At 42.1% G+C, this 19,632-nt stretch overlaps 1 protein-coding gene across 3 annotated transcripts in view; it reads left to right on the forward strand.

Annotated features, from left to right (window-relative positions):
- Positions 1-19,632, forward strand: part of mrrf (mitochondrial ribosome recycling factor) — a 73,690-nt gene that overhangs the window by 11,794 nt on the left and 42,264 nt on the right. For all 3 annotated transcript variants that reach the window (XR_009516480.1, XM_059993972.1, XM_059993973.1), the window contains exons 2-4: positions 6,645-6,844; positions 11,465-11,620; positions 16,811-16,929. Coding sequence is in view for 2 of the 3 variants with exons in the window: in XM_059993972.1 (XP_059849955.1) it covers positions 6,673-6,844; positions 11,465-11,620; positions 16,811-16,929 (447 nt within the window). In the remaining variant the exon portion in view is untranslated. The remainder of the gene's footprint in view (positions 1-6,644; positions 6,845-11,464; positions 11,621-16,810; positions 16,930-19,632) is intronic.

Raw genomic sequence — 19,632 nt, forward strand, 5'->3', positions numbered from 1 at the left:
CCCTGCACCTACCATCCACATAGTGGGGTGTGTCAGGAATGGTCAGGAGGAAGAGTATAGGAAACTGATACAGGATTTTGTGATATGGTGCAACCTGCGTTTCAATATCACCAAGACCAAGGAGATGGTGGTGGACTTTAGGAGATCTAGGCCTCATATGGAGCCAGTGATCATTAATGGAGAATGTGTGGAGCAGGTTAAGACCTACAAGTATCTGGGAGTGCAGTTAGACGAGAAGCTAGACTGGACTGCCAACACAGATGCCCTGTGCAGGAAAGCACAGAGTTGACTGTACTTCCTCAGAAGGCTGGCGTCATTCAATGTTTGTAGTGAGATGCTGAAGATGTTCTATCGGTCAGTTGTGGAGAGCGCCCTCTTCTTTGTGGTGGCGTGCTGGGGAGGCAGCATTAAGAAGAGGGACGCCTCACGTCTTAATAAGCTGGTAAGGAAGGTGGGCTCTGTTGTGGGCACAGAACTGGAGAGTATGACATCGGTGGCAGAGCGGAGGGTGCTGAGTAGGCTACGGTCAATCATGGAAAACCCTGAACATCCTCTGCACAGCACCATCCAGAGACAGAGAAGCAGCTTCAGCGGCAGGTTGCTGTCAATGCAATGCTTCTCAGACAGGATGAAGAGAACATTACTCCCCAACACCATTCGGCTCTACAATTCAACCACAAGGGGCAAGTCATGTTAAGTGCCGGGGTTAGGACTGAGCTTAAGTTACCACTCATTGCACTTTAGTAAGCTATTTAAGAACTTTTTAAAAACTATTTATTAATGCTTTTTGGGAGGGTGATTTTAGATGCATATCATATTTATACTGAGTTAAATACTGTATGTAATTAGTTTTGCTACAATAAGTGTATGGGACACTGGAAAAATGTTGAATTTCCCCTTGGGGATGAATCAAGTATCTATCTATCTATCTATTTATCTATCTATCTATCTATCTATCTATCTATCTATCTATCATACCAACTGCTATTGTCCCAGTCTTCACCTCTGCCTTCCACCAACTCCTTCCCTACTGAGCAGGTGTCGTGTCAAGTCACTTTTTATTGTCATTTCGACCGTAAACTGCTGATACAGTACACAATAAAAATGAAACAACGTTCCTCCAGGACCATGGTTCTACATGAAACACGTAACTACACTAGACTATGTGAGACAGCTCAAGGCTGCACTAGACTGCGTAAAACAACACAAAAACTACACTAGACTACAGACCTACACAGGACTACATGAAGTGCACAAAACAGTGCAGGGCAGTACAGTAATTAATAAATAAATAAACAAGACAATAGGCACAGTAAAGAACAAATTTCAGTATAATAATAAATGATGTAGATGTCAGTCTAGACTCTGAGTATTGAGGAGTCTGATGGTTTTGGGGAAGAAACTTGCATAGTCTGGTCGTGATAGCCTGAATGCTTCAGTACCATTTGCCAGATGGCAGGAGGGAGAAGAGTTTGTATGAGGCATGCGTGGGGTCCTTCACAATGCTGTTAGCTTTGTGGGTGCAGCGTGTGGTGTAAATGTCCAATGGCAGAAAGAGAGACCTCAATGATGATCTCAGCTGACCTCACTATTCACTGCAAGGTCTCACGATCCGAGACGGTGCAATTTCCAAACCAGGCAGTGCTGCAGCTGCTCAGGATGCTCTCACTGTATCCTCCGTAGAATGTGGTGAGGATGGGGGGGTGGGAGATGGACTTTTCTCAGCCTTCGCAGAAAGAAGAGATGCTGCTGGGCTTTCTTGGCTATGGAGGTGGTGTTGATAGACCAGGTGCGATTCTCCACCAGGTGAACACCAATAGACAATAGGTGCAGAAGTAGACCATTCGGCCCTTCGAGCCTGCACCACTATTTTGAGATCATGGCTGATCAACTACTATCAATACCCGGTTCCTGCCTTGTCCCCATATCCCTTGATTCCCCTATCCATAAGATACCTATCTAGCTCCTTCTTGAAAGCATCCAGAGAATTGGCCTCCACTACCTTCCGAGGCAGTGCATTCCAGACCCCCAAAACTCTCTGGGAGAAGAAATTTTTCCTTAACTCTGTCCTAAATGACCTATCCCTTATTCTCAAACCATGCCCTCTGGGACTGGACTCTCCCAGCATCTGGAACATATTTCCTGCCTCTATCTTGTCCAATCCCTTAATAATCTTATATGTTTCAATCAGATCCCCTCTCAATCTCCTTAATTCCAGCGTGTGCAAGCCCAGTCTCTCTAACCTCTCTGCGTAAGACAGTCCAGACATCCCAGGAATTAACCTCGTGAATCTACACTGCACTTCCTCTACAGCCAGGATGTCCTTCCTTAACCCTGGAGACCAAAACTGTACACAATACTCCAGGTGTGATCTCACCAGGGCTCTGTACAAATGCAAGAGGATTTCCTTGCTCTTGTACTCAATTCCCTTTGTAATAAAGGCCAACATTCCATTAGCCTTCTTCACTGCCTGCTGCACTTGCTCATTCACCTTCAGTGACTGATGAACAAGGACTCCCAGATCTCTTTATATTTCTCCCTTACCTAACTCTACACTGTTCAGATAATAATCTGCCTTCCTGTTCTTACTCCCAAAGTGGATAACCTCACACTTATTCACATTAAACGTCATCTGCCAAGTATCTGCCCACTCACCCAGCCTATCCAAGTCACCCTGAATTCTCCTAACATCCTCATCACATGTCACACTGCCACCCAGCTTAGTATCATGAGCAAATTTGCTGATGTTATTTTCAATGCCTTCATCCAAATCGTTGACGTTAATTGTAAACAGCTGTGGTCCCAATACCGAGCCCTGTGGCACCCCACTAGTCACCACCTGCCATTCCCAGAAACACCCATTCACCGCTACCCTTTGCTTTCTATCTGCCAACCGGTTTTCTATCCATGCCAATGTCTTCCCCCGATGCCCTGAGCTTTGATTTTACCCACCAATCTTCTATGTGGGACCTTATCAAATGCCTTCTGAAAATCGAGGTACACTACATCCACTGGATCTCCCCCGTCTAACTTCCTGGTTACATCCTCGAAAAACTCCAACAGATTAGTCAAGCATGATTTACCCTTGGTAAATCCATGCTGGCTCGGCCCGATCCTATCACTGCTATCTAGATATGCCACTATTTCATCCTTAATAATGGACTCTAGCATCTTCCCCACCACCGACGTCAGGCTGACAGGTCGATAATTCTCTGTTTTCTCCCTCCCTCCTTTTTTAAAAAGTGGGATAACATTAGCCATTCTCCAATCCTCAGGAACTGATCCTGAATCTAAGGAACATTGGAAAATGATTACCAATGCATCCACAATTTCCAGGGCCACCTCCTTTAGTACCCTAGGATGCAGACCATCTGGACCTGGGGATTTGTCAGCCTTCAGACCCATCAGTCTTCTCATCACCGTTTCCTTCCTAATGTCAATCTGTTTCATTTCCTCTGTTACCCTATGTCCTTGGCCCATCCATACATCTGGGAGATTGCTTGTGTCTTCCTTAGTGAAAACAGATCTGAAGTACTCATTAAATTGTTCTGCCATTTCTCTGTTTCCCATAACAATTTCACCCAATTCATTCTTCAAGGACCCAACATTGTTCGTAACTATCTTCTTTCTCTTCACATACCTAAAAAAGCTTTTGCTATCTTCCTTTATATTCCTGGCTAGCTTGCGTTCGTAGCTCATTTTTTCTCCCCGTATTGTCTTTTTAGTTAAGTTCTGTTGTTCCTTAAAAACTTCCCAATCATCTGTCCTCCCACTCACCTTAGCTCTGTCATACTTCCTTTTTTTAAATGCTATGCAATCTCTGACTTCCTTTGTCAACCACTGTGGCCCCTTTCCTCCCTTTGAATCCTTCCTTCTCTGGGGCATGAACTGATTTTGCACCTTGTGCATTATTCCCAAGAATACCTGCCATTGCTGTTCCACTGTCTTTTCTGTGAGGCCAAGGGTCGGCAACCGGCGGCTCCGGAGCCGCATGCGGCTCTTTGATCTCTGTGCTGCGGCTCCCCGTAGTTTGTTAGTTTTTGAAATGTAATTCGAAGTTTGAAGATTATGGTGATCTTGTACAATCTAAAAACGTTGTGGAGACCGCATTTCCTGGCACATCCGAACCGGCTCACAATTATCCACCGTTCCGGCTAAGGGAGATAGCCTACGGGGGTTTGTGAGTACGTGTCTTTTGGAGCATCCGCGCCCACGGGGACGGGTTGAGGGAGGCTTTAAATCAAGGCTGTTTAGTTCGAATAAAGTTACCTTTGACTGCAGTGTCTTTATTTTAGCGCTGCATGTAGCGCTACACCGCTACAACGTGTTTTTTATCGCTATTAATATACATGCCAATGCCTGACACCCGCCAGTGTGCGCTTTCTTTTAATTGTTCGATCCAAGGTAGGCTACCTATGGAGTAACCTTCAACCCAACGTCTTTTTTTCGGAGTTCAAAATGTTTTTGTTGCATGCAGAAATGTAATTTCGTTTTCTCTGCAGGAGTTCATCAATTTCATAAATGCAACACATTGTAGTTTGTTTATACATAGCATAAAGGCAAAAAAAACCGTTGTATGCAGTGTTATTTCATTTTAAATGTCAAACGGGTTTGTGGCTCCCAGTGTTTTCTTTTCTGTGGGAAATGGGTCCATATTGGCTCTTTCAGTGGTAAACGTTGCCGACCCCTGTGCTAGGCTATCCTTCCAGTCAACTTTGGCTAGCTCCTCCCTCATGGCGCCGTAGTTTCCCCTGTTTAACTGCAACACTGACTCCTCCAGGCTGCCCTTATCCTTCTCAAATTGCAGATTAAAACTTATCATATTATGATCACTACCTCCTAATGGCTCCTTTACTGCAAGATCGCTTATCAAATCCTGTTCATTACATAACACTAAATCCAGAATAGTCTTGTCCCTGGTCGGCTCTCATACAAGCTGTTCCAAGAATGCATCCCGTAGGCACTCTATAAACTCCCTATCCTGGGGTCCAGCACCAACCCGATTCTCCCAGTTCACCTGCATGTTGAAATCTCCCATAACTACTGCGACATTACCTTTGCCACATGCCAATGTTAACTCCCTATTCAACTTGCACCCAATATCCATGCTACTGTTTGGTGGCCCACTTGGGTCCTTTTGCCCTTTCTGTTCCTCAGTTCTATCCACACAGACTCTACTTCTCCTGACCCTATGTCCCCCCTTGCAAAGGACTGAATCTCATTCCTCACCAACAGGGCCACCCCAGCCCCTCTGCCCACACCAAGAAATTTGATGCTCTTAACAATCTCAATGGAGGATTCGTCAATGTTCAGTAGAGAACTCTGTGCTTTCCTGAAGTCAACAATCATCTCTTTTGTCATTATAATTTTATTGTAAAAAGAGAGCCGAAAGTAGTGAGATAGTGTTCATGGGTTCATTGCCCATTCAGAAATCTGATGGTGGAGGGGAAGAGTTTGTTCCTGAAATGGTCCTAAAAGTACAAGGCCAAACTTACTATCAGAATAATACAAGTTGCTCACTTTTATTGGTTAAGCATAAGGTAACAGCTGATGTCAAATGTAATTCAGTGTGATGATTGATTAGCAGCATCAGGTTCAAATTTATTGTCATCTGACTGTACATATATACAACCAAATGAAACAATGTTCCTTCAGACCATGGTACACCCACAGTACATAAAGAAAATATTACCATAATTAAGTTAAAATATAGTTCAAATTGCATGTAGTAGCAGTACAGGTAAACAGTAAACAGCTCACTATCCTGGTGATAAGACCTCGGGTGGTGGCAGGATATTCATTAGTCTCACAGCCTGAGGGAAGAAGTTATTACCCAGTCTATCAGTCCTAGTCCTGATGCTCCTGTACTGTACCTCCTACTTGACGGTAGTGGGTCAAAGAGATTGTGGGATAGGTGGTAAGGATCCTCAATAATACATAAGGTCCTTCGCCTATAACACTGCCAGTCAACTTACGATGTTTTTCTGGTGTCTACTTGCTCTTTTTTATTGCTGTTTTCTGCGTTTTGAACAGGGCAGACTGGCTCTGCGACCTGAAGTTAACGAATGACACAGCTAGATTGAACTGAATATGGCTGAATGATTTCAATGATTTGTGGTTTGCTTTATATTCTGTCTTTCACTTGTTTTTTTCCATTTGTGTAATTTGTTCCTTTTTTTTGTTTGTTGGGGATTTAATGTTTCTCTTTGAACGGATTCTATAGTTTTCTTTCTTTGTTTTGCGACTGTCTGAGAAGACAAATCTCAGGGTTGTATACTGCATGCATACTTTTGTACTTTGAATGTTGAAATGTCACAAGTGGGGGAGAGGGAGACCCCGGTGGTCTTCTCTGTTACTTTTTCTAACTTCTCCCAGTGGCTTGCTCTTCTGACTGTTAGATTGTTAGAAATATAAAGAGAATGGTTTTGACATTGTGTGTTATTAAAGAAACCTGGTATGAAATAAGGAAGCGTATTTTGACTTTGAATATTGGAAAGTGTTGAAAGAATAGTTGTTTTCATGTGTCTTGCAGTAGACTGAGTCTTAAAGTCTGAGAAATTAGTGAGTGTGTGGAAAATCCAATTGTAATCCATGCTGGCAAACTGCTGAAAGGTTTTCTGTCTTGTTTTCCTGCTGTACTCCAGGTAACAGTTAAAATCGGTTCGCTGCACAATGTCGTTTACACTGCGATGGATATGTCAGCTAGGACCAAGGGTCTACAAGTGTTGTTCACCCCTCATACAATCAGCAGTCCAGCATCGAGTCAGCCGTCCAGCTCTCTGTAGTCAGTGTGAGGCCCTGTACGTAACTACGAGCCGACTACTTGCCACCAAGAAGACCAAAGGTAATTCTGCATTAATACTCCCTTTCTCATCTAATCTGTTGTAGGAGTGAAAAGGATGTTTGCCTGCTTCTTGAAAGCACATGTAATGTCTACTTTTGCAATGTTTATAATTTTATTAAAGGAAAATTATCTGGAGGAGTTAGTTTTGTAGATCAGCTAATTAGAGTGAAGTTTTAATCTTCTATATTATGTTTAAAATGTTAACAGTTTTGATTTGAAAATTCTCTAAGACCTATTTTAATTAAGAATAATACAAATGGGTTCCATTTTGGCACTTACGACTAAACTGACTGTGTGTGTGTGTGTGTTTATATGAATACATGTAAATGTATATGATGAATAAAGGTGATCCTTAATGTGCAAATGACTGATCACAAAAATTAGCAGCAAACCCGTTCAGCCAGATGTGACCATCAAATGTGAATGTCTGAGCCAGAAAGTTTAGAGAAGATTTTGATTTCTTAAACTATAAGCACATTTCAATGAGTGCTTTTGAGAATTAGCAGGTAAGAGAACTTCATACTTAATTTTATTTATTTATTTAGAGAACCAACACGGTAACAGGTCCTGCCGGCCCAATAAGCCCCTGCTGCCCAATATATCCTTATAACCACTTAACATAGCAAGCCACAGCCATACATCTTTGAAACCGTAACACCCAGAGGAAATCCACAATGTGACAGAGAGAATATTTAATCTCCTTACAGACAGTGACAGAATTGAATCCAGGTCAATTGTGGAATGAATCGACCTGGTGCAATGAAGTGCCTCATTCACGTGAAGCTAACAGCGTAAGCAGGTATACGTGGTAATAATTAAATATAGTGATGACATTACACAACAGAGTTATGCAAAGATAGTGTAATCTGAAGTAGTGCAAAAAAAATCTGAACTGAAATGTTAAGTGAGGGATGGTAGTGTAGCAGTTAGTGTTGATACTAATGTGCCACAACTCTGAGGGGCTGAAGGGTACAAAGTCACCCCCTCCTTTTTGAGAATCACAAGATCGCTATTAATTCGGGTCTGGGACCCAGGAAATGAGAGAGAATCTACAAGGTTTGGAATGTGTCCTGGCCTTGGCGAAACAAAAACCCCTGATAACGGCTATTGTCTCTTGGAGACGGAATTGTGTACTATCCATTGAAGCCCTCAGGGGACGACCAGAGTGAACTGGTTGAGGGATTGCATCATCCCAACCTGATTGACATCTGAGACCCTGTGAGTAAGGATAAAAGAGGGGTCTGGGGAACAACCCCTTTAGATGCACCAGGAGAAACGCTGGAAATCCAGTGACAGCGTTTTATAGCAAAAGCCGGTGGGGCCCGTGTGCGTCCTCCCTTGCCTGGGTTGGCAGGCTTACCACGGAAGAATGGCTTAGCTAAAGGAGAGGCCACAAGTGAACGGCCACACTAATGAGACTCCAACGGATCGAAACCATAAAAGGAAAGCCGGCAAGTTTTTCTCCAAATCTCTCTCTCTCTCTCCAACCATTGCAAAGCCCAGCGGTCCCCAAAGGCTGCAGCCTGCATGAACGGAGTGACTTTTATATTTCCATTGGACAATACATTATCCCCTAGACAACGATAGAGCTTATTTCTTATTGATTATTATTATACCCGCACTTTTAGATTTAGTATTGACGACGTATATTATCTGTATGTTTGCATTGATATTATTTTTGTGTGATTTTACTAATAAATACTGTTAAATATAGTACCATCAGACTTCAATGGACCTCTCTATCTTTGCTGGTAAGTGACCCAGTTACAGGGTTCGTAACAGTGTAATGCTATTACTGTGTCAGTAACATGGTTCAATTCCCACTGCTGTCTGAATGGAATGTGGATGCTCTCCTCCCATGTTCCAAAGATCTGTGCGTTAGTAGTTTAATTGGCAGCATGGGCCCATTGGGTGAAAGGGCTACTTAACACATTGTTTCTCTAAATAAAAATTAACAGCTCAAATCTCCTTTACTCCAGCTCCTTTATAGTGCAAACAGAAAAAGACCAAACTCCCTTCCGCCATCAGATTTCTGAATGAACACATAAACACTTACTCACTATTTTTTGCTTTTTTTGCACTACTTATTTAATTGCAGTGGTGCTAGAAAGCTTGTGATCCCTGTAGAATTTTCTCTGTTTCTGCATATATATGACCTAAAATGTGATCAGATCTTCACATAAGCCCTAAAACTAGATAAAGAGAACCCAATTAAGTAAACAACACAAAAAACATTATTCTTGTTCGCTTATTTATTGAGAAAACTGATTCAATATTACATGTATTTGTTGGAAAAAGTCTGGGGCAGTTGCCTTCTACAAAAACTATTTGGAGTCTGGTGTTCTAATCAATGAGATGAGATTGGAGGTGTGGGTTGTAGAGGTGCCCTGCCCTATATAAAAAAAAGTCACACAAAGTCAGGTACTGACAGAACCTGTGCTTCCCAAGAAAGATCTGTTTATGTGCACCATGCCTTGATCAAAACAACTTTCAGAGGCACTTAAGAAGAATTGTAGAGATGCATGAAGCTGGAAAATGCTACAAAAGCATTTCTAAAGACTTGACTGTTCATCAGTCCACAGTAAAAGAAATTGTCTACAAATGGAGGAAACACAGTGCTCCCTATAAGTAGGCATCCTGCAAAGAGCACAAATTATAATTCTGAAGGAGGTGAAAAAGAACAAAGGGTGACAGTAAAAGACTTGCAGAAATCTCTAGAACTTGCTAAAGATTCTGTTCATGAGTGCACTATGAGAAAAACACTGAACGGGAATGGTATTCACGGAGGAAACCACTGCTGTCCAAAAAAGAAACATTGCTGAACATCTCAAGTTTGCAAAAGATCACCCGGATATTCTACAACACTTCTGGGACAAATTTCTGTAGACAGATAAGACAAAAGTTGAACTTGGCAGAAATGCACACTGCACTGCACACCAACACCAAAACCTCATCCCAACAGTTAAGCATGATGGAAGGAGTTTCATGGTTTGGGGCTGCTTTGCTGCCTCAGGGCCTGCACTAGCTTGCAAACTTTGAGGGAACAATGAATTCAAAATTGTTTCAAGACATTTTACAGGAGAATGTTGGGGTTCCAATCTGTCACCTGAAGCTTAATAGAATTTGGATAATGCAACAAGACAATGATCCGAAAGACAAGAGTAAATCAACAACAAAATGGTTTAAGAAGAAAAATCATGTTTTGGCAACACACAAAAATTCTGGAATAATTCAGCAGACCAGGCAACATCCATGGAAAGAAAAGAGTACAGTCAATGTTTTGGGCTGAGACCCTTCAGCGGAACTTCTCCAGTCCTGTTGAAGGGTCTTGGCTCGAAATATCGACTGTACTCTTTTCCATTGATACTGCCTGGCCTGCTGTGTACCTCCTGCATTTTGTGTGTGTTGCTTGGATTTCCAGCATCTGCAGATTTTCTTTTGTTTGTGAATTCATGTTTTGGAATGGCTGAGTCAAAGTTCTGGCCTTAATGCTATAGAGATGTTGAGGAAGGTACTTGACGCAAGCAGTTCATGCAAGGAAGCCCACCAACATCCCAGAGTTGAAGCAGTTTTGTAAGGAGGAACGGTCTAAAATTACTCCAAGCCGATTTGCAGGACTGATCAACAGTTACCGGAAATGTTTCGTTGAAGTTATTGCTGTACAAGGGGGTCACACCAGTTACTGAAAGAAAAGGTTCTCATTCTTTTAGCAACAAATACGTGTAATATTGGATCATTTTTCTCAATAAATAAATGAACAAGTATAATGTTTTTGTTATTTATTTAATTGAGTTCTCTTTATCTAGTTTTAGGACTTGCTCGAAGATCTGATGACATTTTAGGCCATATTTATGCAGAAATAGAGAAAATTCTACAAAGTTCACAAACTTTCTAGCACCACTGTATATAATCTATATTTAGTATAATTGATTGTATATTAAATATAAAATATAGTATATTTTATGTTTTGCACTGTATTATTACTGCGGTAGCATAGTGGTTAGCGTGAGGATATTACAGCTCAGAGCGTCAGAGTTCAATTCTGCTGCTGTCTGTAAAGAGTTTGTATGTTCTCGTGAACTTTATGGGTTTCCTCCCATAGTCTAAAGACATACAGATTAGTAGAATAATTGGTTGTTGGGTGGCATGACTCGTTAGGCCAGAAGGGCTTGTTTTGTGCTGTATCTTTAAATAAATAACACATTTCACTACTAATGTCAGTGATAGTAAACCTGATTCTGATGTAGCTGCAATTATAAAGTAAACCAACTTCAACTCTTTACAGGTAAGTTGTGAATGAACCTGCATTAGCTTCAGTCCCCGTTGTAACAAATCTTCTTCCTCAGCCCATGTCAGCAGCTTGTCAGAGCCTTGTCCTGGGCCGATAGAAGGTTAATCAGCCCTGTGTCTTCCACTATCATCATATGACTTCGGACATCTTCTAGGCGAAGATCCTTGCTCTCCCAGGAAAGAGGTCTTTGCAGCTTCTGTTGGTGTCTCTGTAGCTCTAGGTTTTTATGGAATGGGGTTGCTAAACCCATGCCTCACCCTCCTTTCACAGCTGGGCTTGGCACCAGCCATCGGGAAGTTACCTTAACAATTACTGATTGTCAATTGCAGTGAAATCCAAAGGACACCCAGGATCTCGAGTGAACATCAATGCTGCTTTAGTGGAGGACATTATCAACCTAAATGAATTAAAACAAAATATGTTGGAAATCGTAGAGAATCTTAAAGATGATTATGGGAAGAATCTGAGCATAAGAACCTCTCCAGGTAAGCTTTCTCAATATACTGTATGTGCTGTAACAAGAGTCTGGACAAAGTTTGGTTTTTTTTTCTGGAGCAGCGGAGACTGAGCGGAGATCTGATAGAGGTTTTATGAGAGGTATAAATAGATTAGACCGACAGTATCTTTTTCCCAGGGTTGAAGTGTCTAACACCAGAGGGCATGCATTTAAGATGAGAAGGGGGTAATTTCAAAAGAGATGTGAGGGGCAAGAATGCACTGCCTAGGGTGGTGGTAGAGGCAGAAACATTAGGGACATTTAAGAGATGTTTAGGTAGGCACATGAAGGTGAGAAAAATGGAAGCATACGGACATTGTGTAGGCAGAAGTGATTAGTTGGCCATCTGATTACTACTTTTCTTGGTTTGGCATAAGACTGTGGGCTGACGGGTCTGTCCAGTGTGGTAGTGTTCTGTGTTCTATCTTCTATACATGTTGTATAATGGTACAGCACCTGCTTTACAGAAAGAAACAATTGAGAAGACCTAGGTGTTTTGGAAATGGTGCATGTTTCATTATGGCCTTAGGCATGCTGCTGTATTTCTTAGTTGTGACTAATTTTTCATTCAGCAGAATAATTTCATGCCTTCCACAGCTCACCCAGAGCTTTGTTTTTGCCAATCAGTACTTCCCTCATCGAATTAATCAGGACGTAGAAGGAGTGCCACAGTGTAGTGAACCCGTGGAATTCATGTGATAGACAGCTGTAGAGGTGAAGTCATTGGGGATATTTAAAATAGAGGTTGATAGGTTCTTGATTAGTTAGTGTGTCAAAGGTTATTGGGTTAAGGCGAGGAGGATGGGCTTGAGAGGGATAATAAATCAGCCATGATAGAAAGACAGAGCAGATGTGATCGGCCAAATGGTCTAATTCTGCTCCTATGTCTTATGGTCTTGTTGTATGAGTGGCGGTGGGGTGTGTTAATGAGTGGAGGTGTTGATCACCTGACCATTTGGGGGAAGTTACTTTTTTGGAGTCTGGTAACTCTGGCTTGGATGCTACGTAGCCTTCTCCCTGTTGTGAGTGGGACAAACAGTCCATAATCAGGGTGGGTGGGATCCTTCATGATATTTTGCTGGCCTTTTTCTGGCACCTTTCTGTATATAGGTCAATTGATGGCGGGTAGGCAGGTGCCACTGTTGCATTGGACAGTTTTAACTACACACTGTAGAGTTCTCCTGTCCACTGCAGTGTAGTTTCTGTCCCACAGTGTGATGTAGCTTGTCCATCAAAGTGCATTTAACATTTACCAGAGAATTCTTAAGCGGCTCTTTGCTGCTATGGTGAAAGTACCCATTACAATGTGTTCAGAATGTCCTCATCAAAATCATAAGAGACATAAAATGCTGCAGTAAGTTGACCTCAATTTTACTTATTTTTATTCATTATCCAACAAGCTGATTGGGCTCCCCACAATGTACCCAATACCTAAATCACTGCTCGAGTAATCACTCATTTTGTTTGGCAAAATTGACCTTCATTCGCACTACTGTGCATTTGTCAGGCTGGTCGTTTGCTGATGCAACACTATTTTTCCGGTCAAGTGCCTGAATTAAGTGCTGCTAGATTTCCTGAAATCTGCCCCCTGGTTAAATTTCATTACCTTCTTTCACTGAGTGGCAGCAGCTCAAATGTCAAGATGGGTAATTAGACAACTTTATATTTAAAAGATTTTGTGGTGTGAAACTCTAATGGTTTCCAGAAATGCTTGTTTGGGGACCATAGCTCAGTTTCTGTGATGAAGGTGTTCCATTTATTTTCACTTTTAACCTAGGTTGCTATTTGTAATATATAACCTTTTACAAAACAGTAGCAGGAGTGAGATGTACTGATTCTTCTATGAAAAAATGGGGCAAAACCTTTCTGCTTTTCTCTAAAATCATAAAAAATTACCAATACTATATTTCAATATTTTTATTCCTGATTGTAAAAGTTAGTTTATTATAGTCATGTCTTCTGAGGTACACGGCAGTGCCACGATAGCATATAGCAGTTAGCGCAATTCTTTTATAGCTTGGGGTGTCAGAGTTCAGAGTTCAATTCTGATGCCATCTGTAAGAAGCTTGTATGTTCTTCCAGTGATGTGCATGTGTTTACTCCAGGTGCTCTAGTTTCCTCCCAAATTCCAAAGACATAGATTAGTAGGTTAATTGGTCATTGTAAGTTGTTCTGTGGTTAGGTTTGTGTTAAATTGGAGGTTGCTAGGTGGTGCGGCTTGTTGGGCCAGAAGGGCCCGCTCTGTGCCATTTTCTAAATAAAAATAAACAACTAGAAACTTGTCTTGCATACCGTCCATACAGATCATTTCATTACAGCAGTGCATTGAGGGAGTATAAGGGAAAACAAGAACAGAATACAGATTCATAAACACAAGAGCTTCTGCAGTTGCTGAAAAATCCAGAGCAACTCATACAAATACTGGAGGACCTCAGCAAATCAGGCAGCATCTGTGGAAGGGAATAAACATCAATATTTGATGAAGGGTCTTGGCCTGAAACATTGACCATTTATTCCCCTCCATAGATGCTGCCTGATCTGCTGAGTTCCTCCATCTTTTTTTGTATGTGTTACTTAAAATATAGTGTTACAGTTACGGAGAAAGTGCAGCACGGACAGACAATCTTATAGAGGAGTAATCTGAAACAGGAAAAGTATAAAAGTAGACATTCAAACACTAACTTTAAAAAAAAATGTGTTGTTCATCTTTCCTAAGTAAAAGATGGCCAGTTTCTGATATCTTGCTGACTTGTAAAGTTCACATTTATGCTGAGTGGCTCACCATGCTTCGGCTGTGCTACATTTGACTTCTGTTGCCCTGTTTGACCTTCTGTAGCCCCTCTTCACCGTGGTCTTGACCAGGAAGAATCCATTTTTGCTAATAGCTTCCTGTAAATGGCTTTTGTAAGAGGCACATGTCAAAACCGTCTAGCTGAAGTGTTTGCAGATGTGATGGATTGGTTCTCCATGTAGGTTGACAGGTAACAGCATCTGAGGGCAAAAAAAAAATCCCGTTGTCCTGAAAACATTTACAAAAAACAGCAGTGCAATTCTCTTCTAAATATCAAGGAATTTATTAAATCTTTTTGCTATTATTTAAGGTGTTGTCCTTTGTTTTTTTTTGTCACTGTTTAGAAGTACTAACCTAAAATTTATTGGTTGAACTCTACTGCAAAATTTGTGAGAATGAGTCGCCCCATTATTGAAATTATTTCTTCTCTTTTAACACACACAAAATACTAGAGAAACTTAGCAGGTCAGTCCTGATAAAGCGGCTCGGCTGGAAAAGTCAACTGTTTATTCCTCTCCGTAATGCTGCCTAATCTGCTGAATTCGTCAAGCATTTTGTGTGCGTTTCTCTGGATTTCCAATGCCTGTAGAATCTCCAATCTGATGACATGAACACTGATTTCTCCTTGTAATTATTTTCCCTCCCCCTTCCCTTTTCTTCTATTCCCCACTCTTACCTCTTCTCCTTACCTGCTTATCACCTCCCCCGGTTCCCCTCCTTTTTCTCTTTCTCCCATTATCCCCTCTCCTCTCCTCTCAGATTCGTACTTCTTCAGCCCTTTACCTTTCCCACCCACATAGTTTCACCCATCACCTCTAGCTAGTTCTCCTTTACCCCCCTCCCCAACCTTTTTGTTCTGGCATCTTCCCCTCCCTTTCCAGTCCTGATGAAGGGTCTTGGTCTGAAACGTTTACTGTTTATTCATCTGGTTGAGGGGTAGTAGCTGTTCCTGCTTTTGGTGGTATGGGACCTGGAGCTTCTATACTTCCTTTCTGATGGCAGGAAGGTCACTAGTGCTAAACAGCTGGTATAGTAACTGACCCTTGTTTTACTTTTGATACTCCACCACCATCTCACTGCTGTCATTGGGAAGGAGGTTTAGGTGTCTCAGGTCTCACACCACCAGGTTCAGGAACAATCATTACCCCTCAATCATCTGGATCCCTGAATCACTCACCTCAACATTGAAATGATCACTGAACAAATTTATGGACTTACTTTCAAGGATTTTACAGCTCATGTTCTCAGTATTTATTCATTATTACAGTGGATTCTAGTTAATTAGGCCGCATAAAGATCGGTACATTTTGGCTCAATTAAGTGGCTGTCTCAATTAGCCAAAGTTTCATGGAAATAGTTAAAAAGGTATATGAAAAAGACAAGCTACCATTTAATCGAGTAACAAACAATGTATATGTATTTAAATTAAATGCAGAACAAATTAGAACACTATCAATACTACTACAGTAGAATAAAACTGTATTAATTCCTAATAGTTATTAACGAAAGAATTCATCCAGTGTACGCTGCCGTGTTCTTTGGAGTGACTGTAAGTGAACAAAATCTGTTCAGACATGTGTATGGATATTGGACTCCCTTCAATGTCCTCCTGCATACAGTCAAAGTGAAAAACAAAATTATCAAAATCTTGTTGAATTGGAGTTCAGTGTGCGAACCTTGATTTTTCATAATCTTCATACAGTGATGGAGCCATGTTTCAATTTGCTATCTCTATTGTATACTGTGGTGCGTTGATTATGGTCATCTGTCACGTGGGTCGGGGCAGGTAGAAGCCAATAAGAACATACAAAATAGGAGCAGGAATAGGCCTTCTGGCCTGTCGAGCCTGCTCCGATATTCAATAAGATCATGGCTGATCTGGCCACGGACTCATCTCCATCTACCTGCCTTTTCCCCCATAACCCTTAATTCCCCAACCATGCAAAAATCTATCCAACCTTGTCATAAATATATTTACCGAGGTGGTCTCCACAGCTTCATTGAGCAGAGAATTCCACGGATTCACCACTCACTGGGAAAAGCAGTTTTTCCTCATCTCCAACCTAAATCTACTCCCCTGAATCTTGAGGCTACGTCCCCTAGTTCTAGTCTCACCTACTAGTGGAAACAATAGAGATAGCAAATTGAAACATGGCTCCATCAGACAGAAAATAGATGCCCGGCTCTCACAGTCAGGAAGGCAGTGCAGTGAGTGCTTTATGTGTAGCACTGGCAACCAGAGATAGCTCCTGTCCATATTTCAGTGTGTATGTTGGGACAGAGGTTTTGTAAGCTCAACAGGCTACATTCCAGGATGTGAATGTATCTCACTGCAAATATGCTGCATGTGAGCTTATTTGTTAAAGACTTCCATTTTCTTTTCTTCAGGTGCTTTGGATCATATAACGGTTACAACTAACAGTGGAAAATTCCCATTAAACCACTTGGGACAAATCTCCATGAAATCACCTCAACTCATTTTAGTAAATATGACAAGTTTCCCTGAGGTGAGTGAACGTGTAAAATTATTTACACACTAGTAGATCATGGATACAGTTAATGTTGTGTATATTTAATCTTTTTTTGATATATGTTTAATTATTGGTGGATCCAAAATAGTATAATTCCATGAATGCAGCAGAGGTAGCACTTTGATAAAATATAGCACTGCTTTTTTTGTTTCTAAACTATATGTATTTTTAAAAACAAGCTGTTCTGTTTAAGCGTGAGAAATACTGCAGAAACTGGAAAGCTTAGTGGTGTATATCAGCTTGGGATGCTGGAATCTCAATATCCTCTGTAAGGAGTTTGTACTTCCTCCCCCTGGAGTGTGTGGATTTCTTTCGGGTGTTCCAGTTTCCTCCCACAGTCCAAAGATATATCGGTTAGTAGGTTAATTGGTCATTGTATATTGTCCTGTGATTAGGTGAGTGTTAAATCAGGTGGGGGAGGGACAGTGCTCTGGTTTCCTCCAACCTTCCGAAGATGTACCGGTGTGGGTTAGTGAGCTGTGAGCATACACTAGAAGAATGGTGACATTTGCAGGCTGCCCCAGCACATCCTTGGATTGTGATGGCCATTGACGCAAACGATGCACTTCGCTGTATGAGTCAATGTTTCAGTCTTTAATCTTTAAATGATGGAGGAACTCAGCAGGCCGGGCAGCATCTGTGGATGTTTCAAGCTAATGCCCTTCATCAGGATTGAAAAGAAAGGAGCCAGAAGCCAGAAAAAGGTGGGAGGGAGGGGAAGGAGTGCAAGGTGGTAGGTGATAGGTGAGACCAGGTGAGGGAGAAGGAGGGTGGGTGGGGGAGGGGGGCTGAAATGAGAAGCTGGGAGGGTCATATGTGGAAGAGGCAAAGAGCTGAAGATGAAGGAATCTTAACGAGAGGAGAGTGGACCATGGGAGAAAGGGAAGGAGGAGAGGAACCAGAGGGAGGTGATGGACAGGTGAGAAGAAAAGTGGTGAGAGGGGAACCAGATGAGAAATTGAAAAAGAGAGAGGGAAGGGGAGAAATTACTGGAAGTTAGAGAAATCTATGTTCATGCCATCAGATTCAAGGCTACCCAGATGGAATATCATCCCTTTACCTTTTTCACCTACCTCCTCCCAGCTTCTTACTTCATCAACTATTTATTCCCCTCCATAGATGCTGACTGACTTACTGAGTTCCTCCAGCATTTTGTGTGTCTTTTGTTTAAGTACAGCTCTGAAAGATTTCAAATATTCAGTGTGCGAACCTTGATTTTTCATAATCTTCATACAATTATGGAAATATAATGCCTAAAAGGAGTCTATTTGTTTTGTAATATCACCATGAAAGTAAAAATATAATATTCAACTTCATTCCATACCTGTTGGTGTTTAGCCAATGGTCCACAGCACTTCAGATGCTTGTATCATATAGTAAGGACTTGTGTCTTCACTATCCTTTCAGGTACGGTGTTCCAGAACCCCATCCCTCCTTTAACTTTTCTTCAACTACTCTATAATCTTTTTGACAATGATTCTGTACCTTGTTTATTGAACTGTCTACTAACTCAACTCACCCAGTCAAAACCTTTCATACCTCAATTAAACCCTCCTCGGTCACTTTCAAATTTACTTTTCACATGTACATGGAAACACAATGAAATGTGTCATTTGCATTAACAGCCAGCATTACCTAACGAAGTGATGGGGGCAAGTCCCAAAGAGTCGCCATACATAGCATTACCAGAATTCTCAACAGAGCAACACAACACAACAAACAGCAGCAAAATAGACCCGTTCCTCCGTCCCACCACACACACATGGACATCCAGGTCAGTCCTCGTCCAGCCTCCAGGCTCGCATATCAGGCTTCATCTTCTGGGCTTCCGATCGAACTTCGGGCTCCCATCTTCAGTGTCGATCGGTGACCGGACCCTGCATCCCAATCGACCTTCAGCCACTCATCTTCAGTGTCAATTGATGATGGGACCCTGCATTCCAGTCGACCTTCAGCCACTCATCTTCAGTGTCAATTGATGATGGGACCCTGCATTCCAGTCGACCTTCAGCCACACTCATCTTCAGTGTCGATCAATGATAGGATCCTGCATTCCAATCGACCTTCGGGCTCCCATCTTCAGTGTCCATCAATGACAGGACCCTGCATTCCGATCAACCTTCGGGCTCCTATGTTCAGTGTCCATCAATGACAGGACCCTGCATTCCGATCGACTTTCAGCCAGCCATCTTCAGTGTCGATCGACGACGGGACCCTGTATTCCGATCAACCTTTGGGCTCCCATCTTCAGTGTCCATCAGTGACAGGACCCTGCATTCCGATCGACTTTCAGCCAGCCATCTTCAGTGTCGATCGACGACGGGACCCTGTATTCCGATCAACCTTTGGGCTCCCATCTTCAGTGTCCATCAGTGACAGGACCCTGCATTCCGATCAACCTTCGGGCTCCCATCTTCAGTGTCCATCAATGACAGGACCCTGCATTCCGATCGACTTTCAGCCAGCCATCTTCAGTGTCGATCGACGATGGGACCCTGTATTCCGACCGACCTTCGGGCTCCCACCTTCAGTATTGACCGATGACAGGACCTTGAATTCCAGGCTTGAACTCTAGACTTGTTGACTCACCAGTCCTTGTGCTTCTTGTTTGCGTGGACATTCAATCTTGGACAACCGGACATCCATGGATGTCCTTCACCACATGCCCATGTAGTTGGC

Source organism: Hypanus sabinus, chromosome 18 (genome assembly GCF_030144855.1).
Source record: "Hypanus sabinus isolate sHypSab1 chromosome 18, sHypSab1.hap1, whole genome shotgun sequence".
Classification (NCBI taxonomy): domain Eukaryota; kingdom Metazoa; phylum Chordata; class Chondrichthyes; order Myliobatiformes; family Dasyatidae; genus Hypanus; species Hypanus sabinus.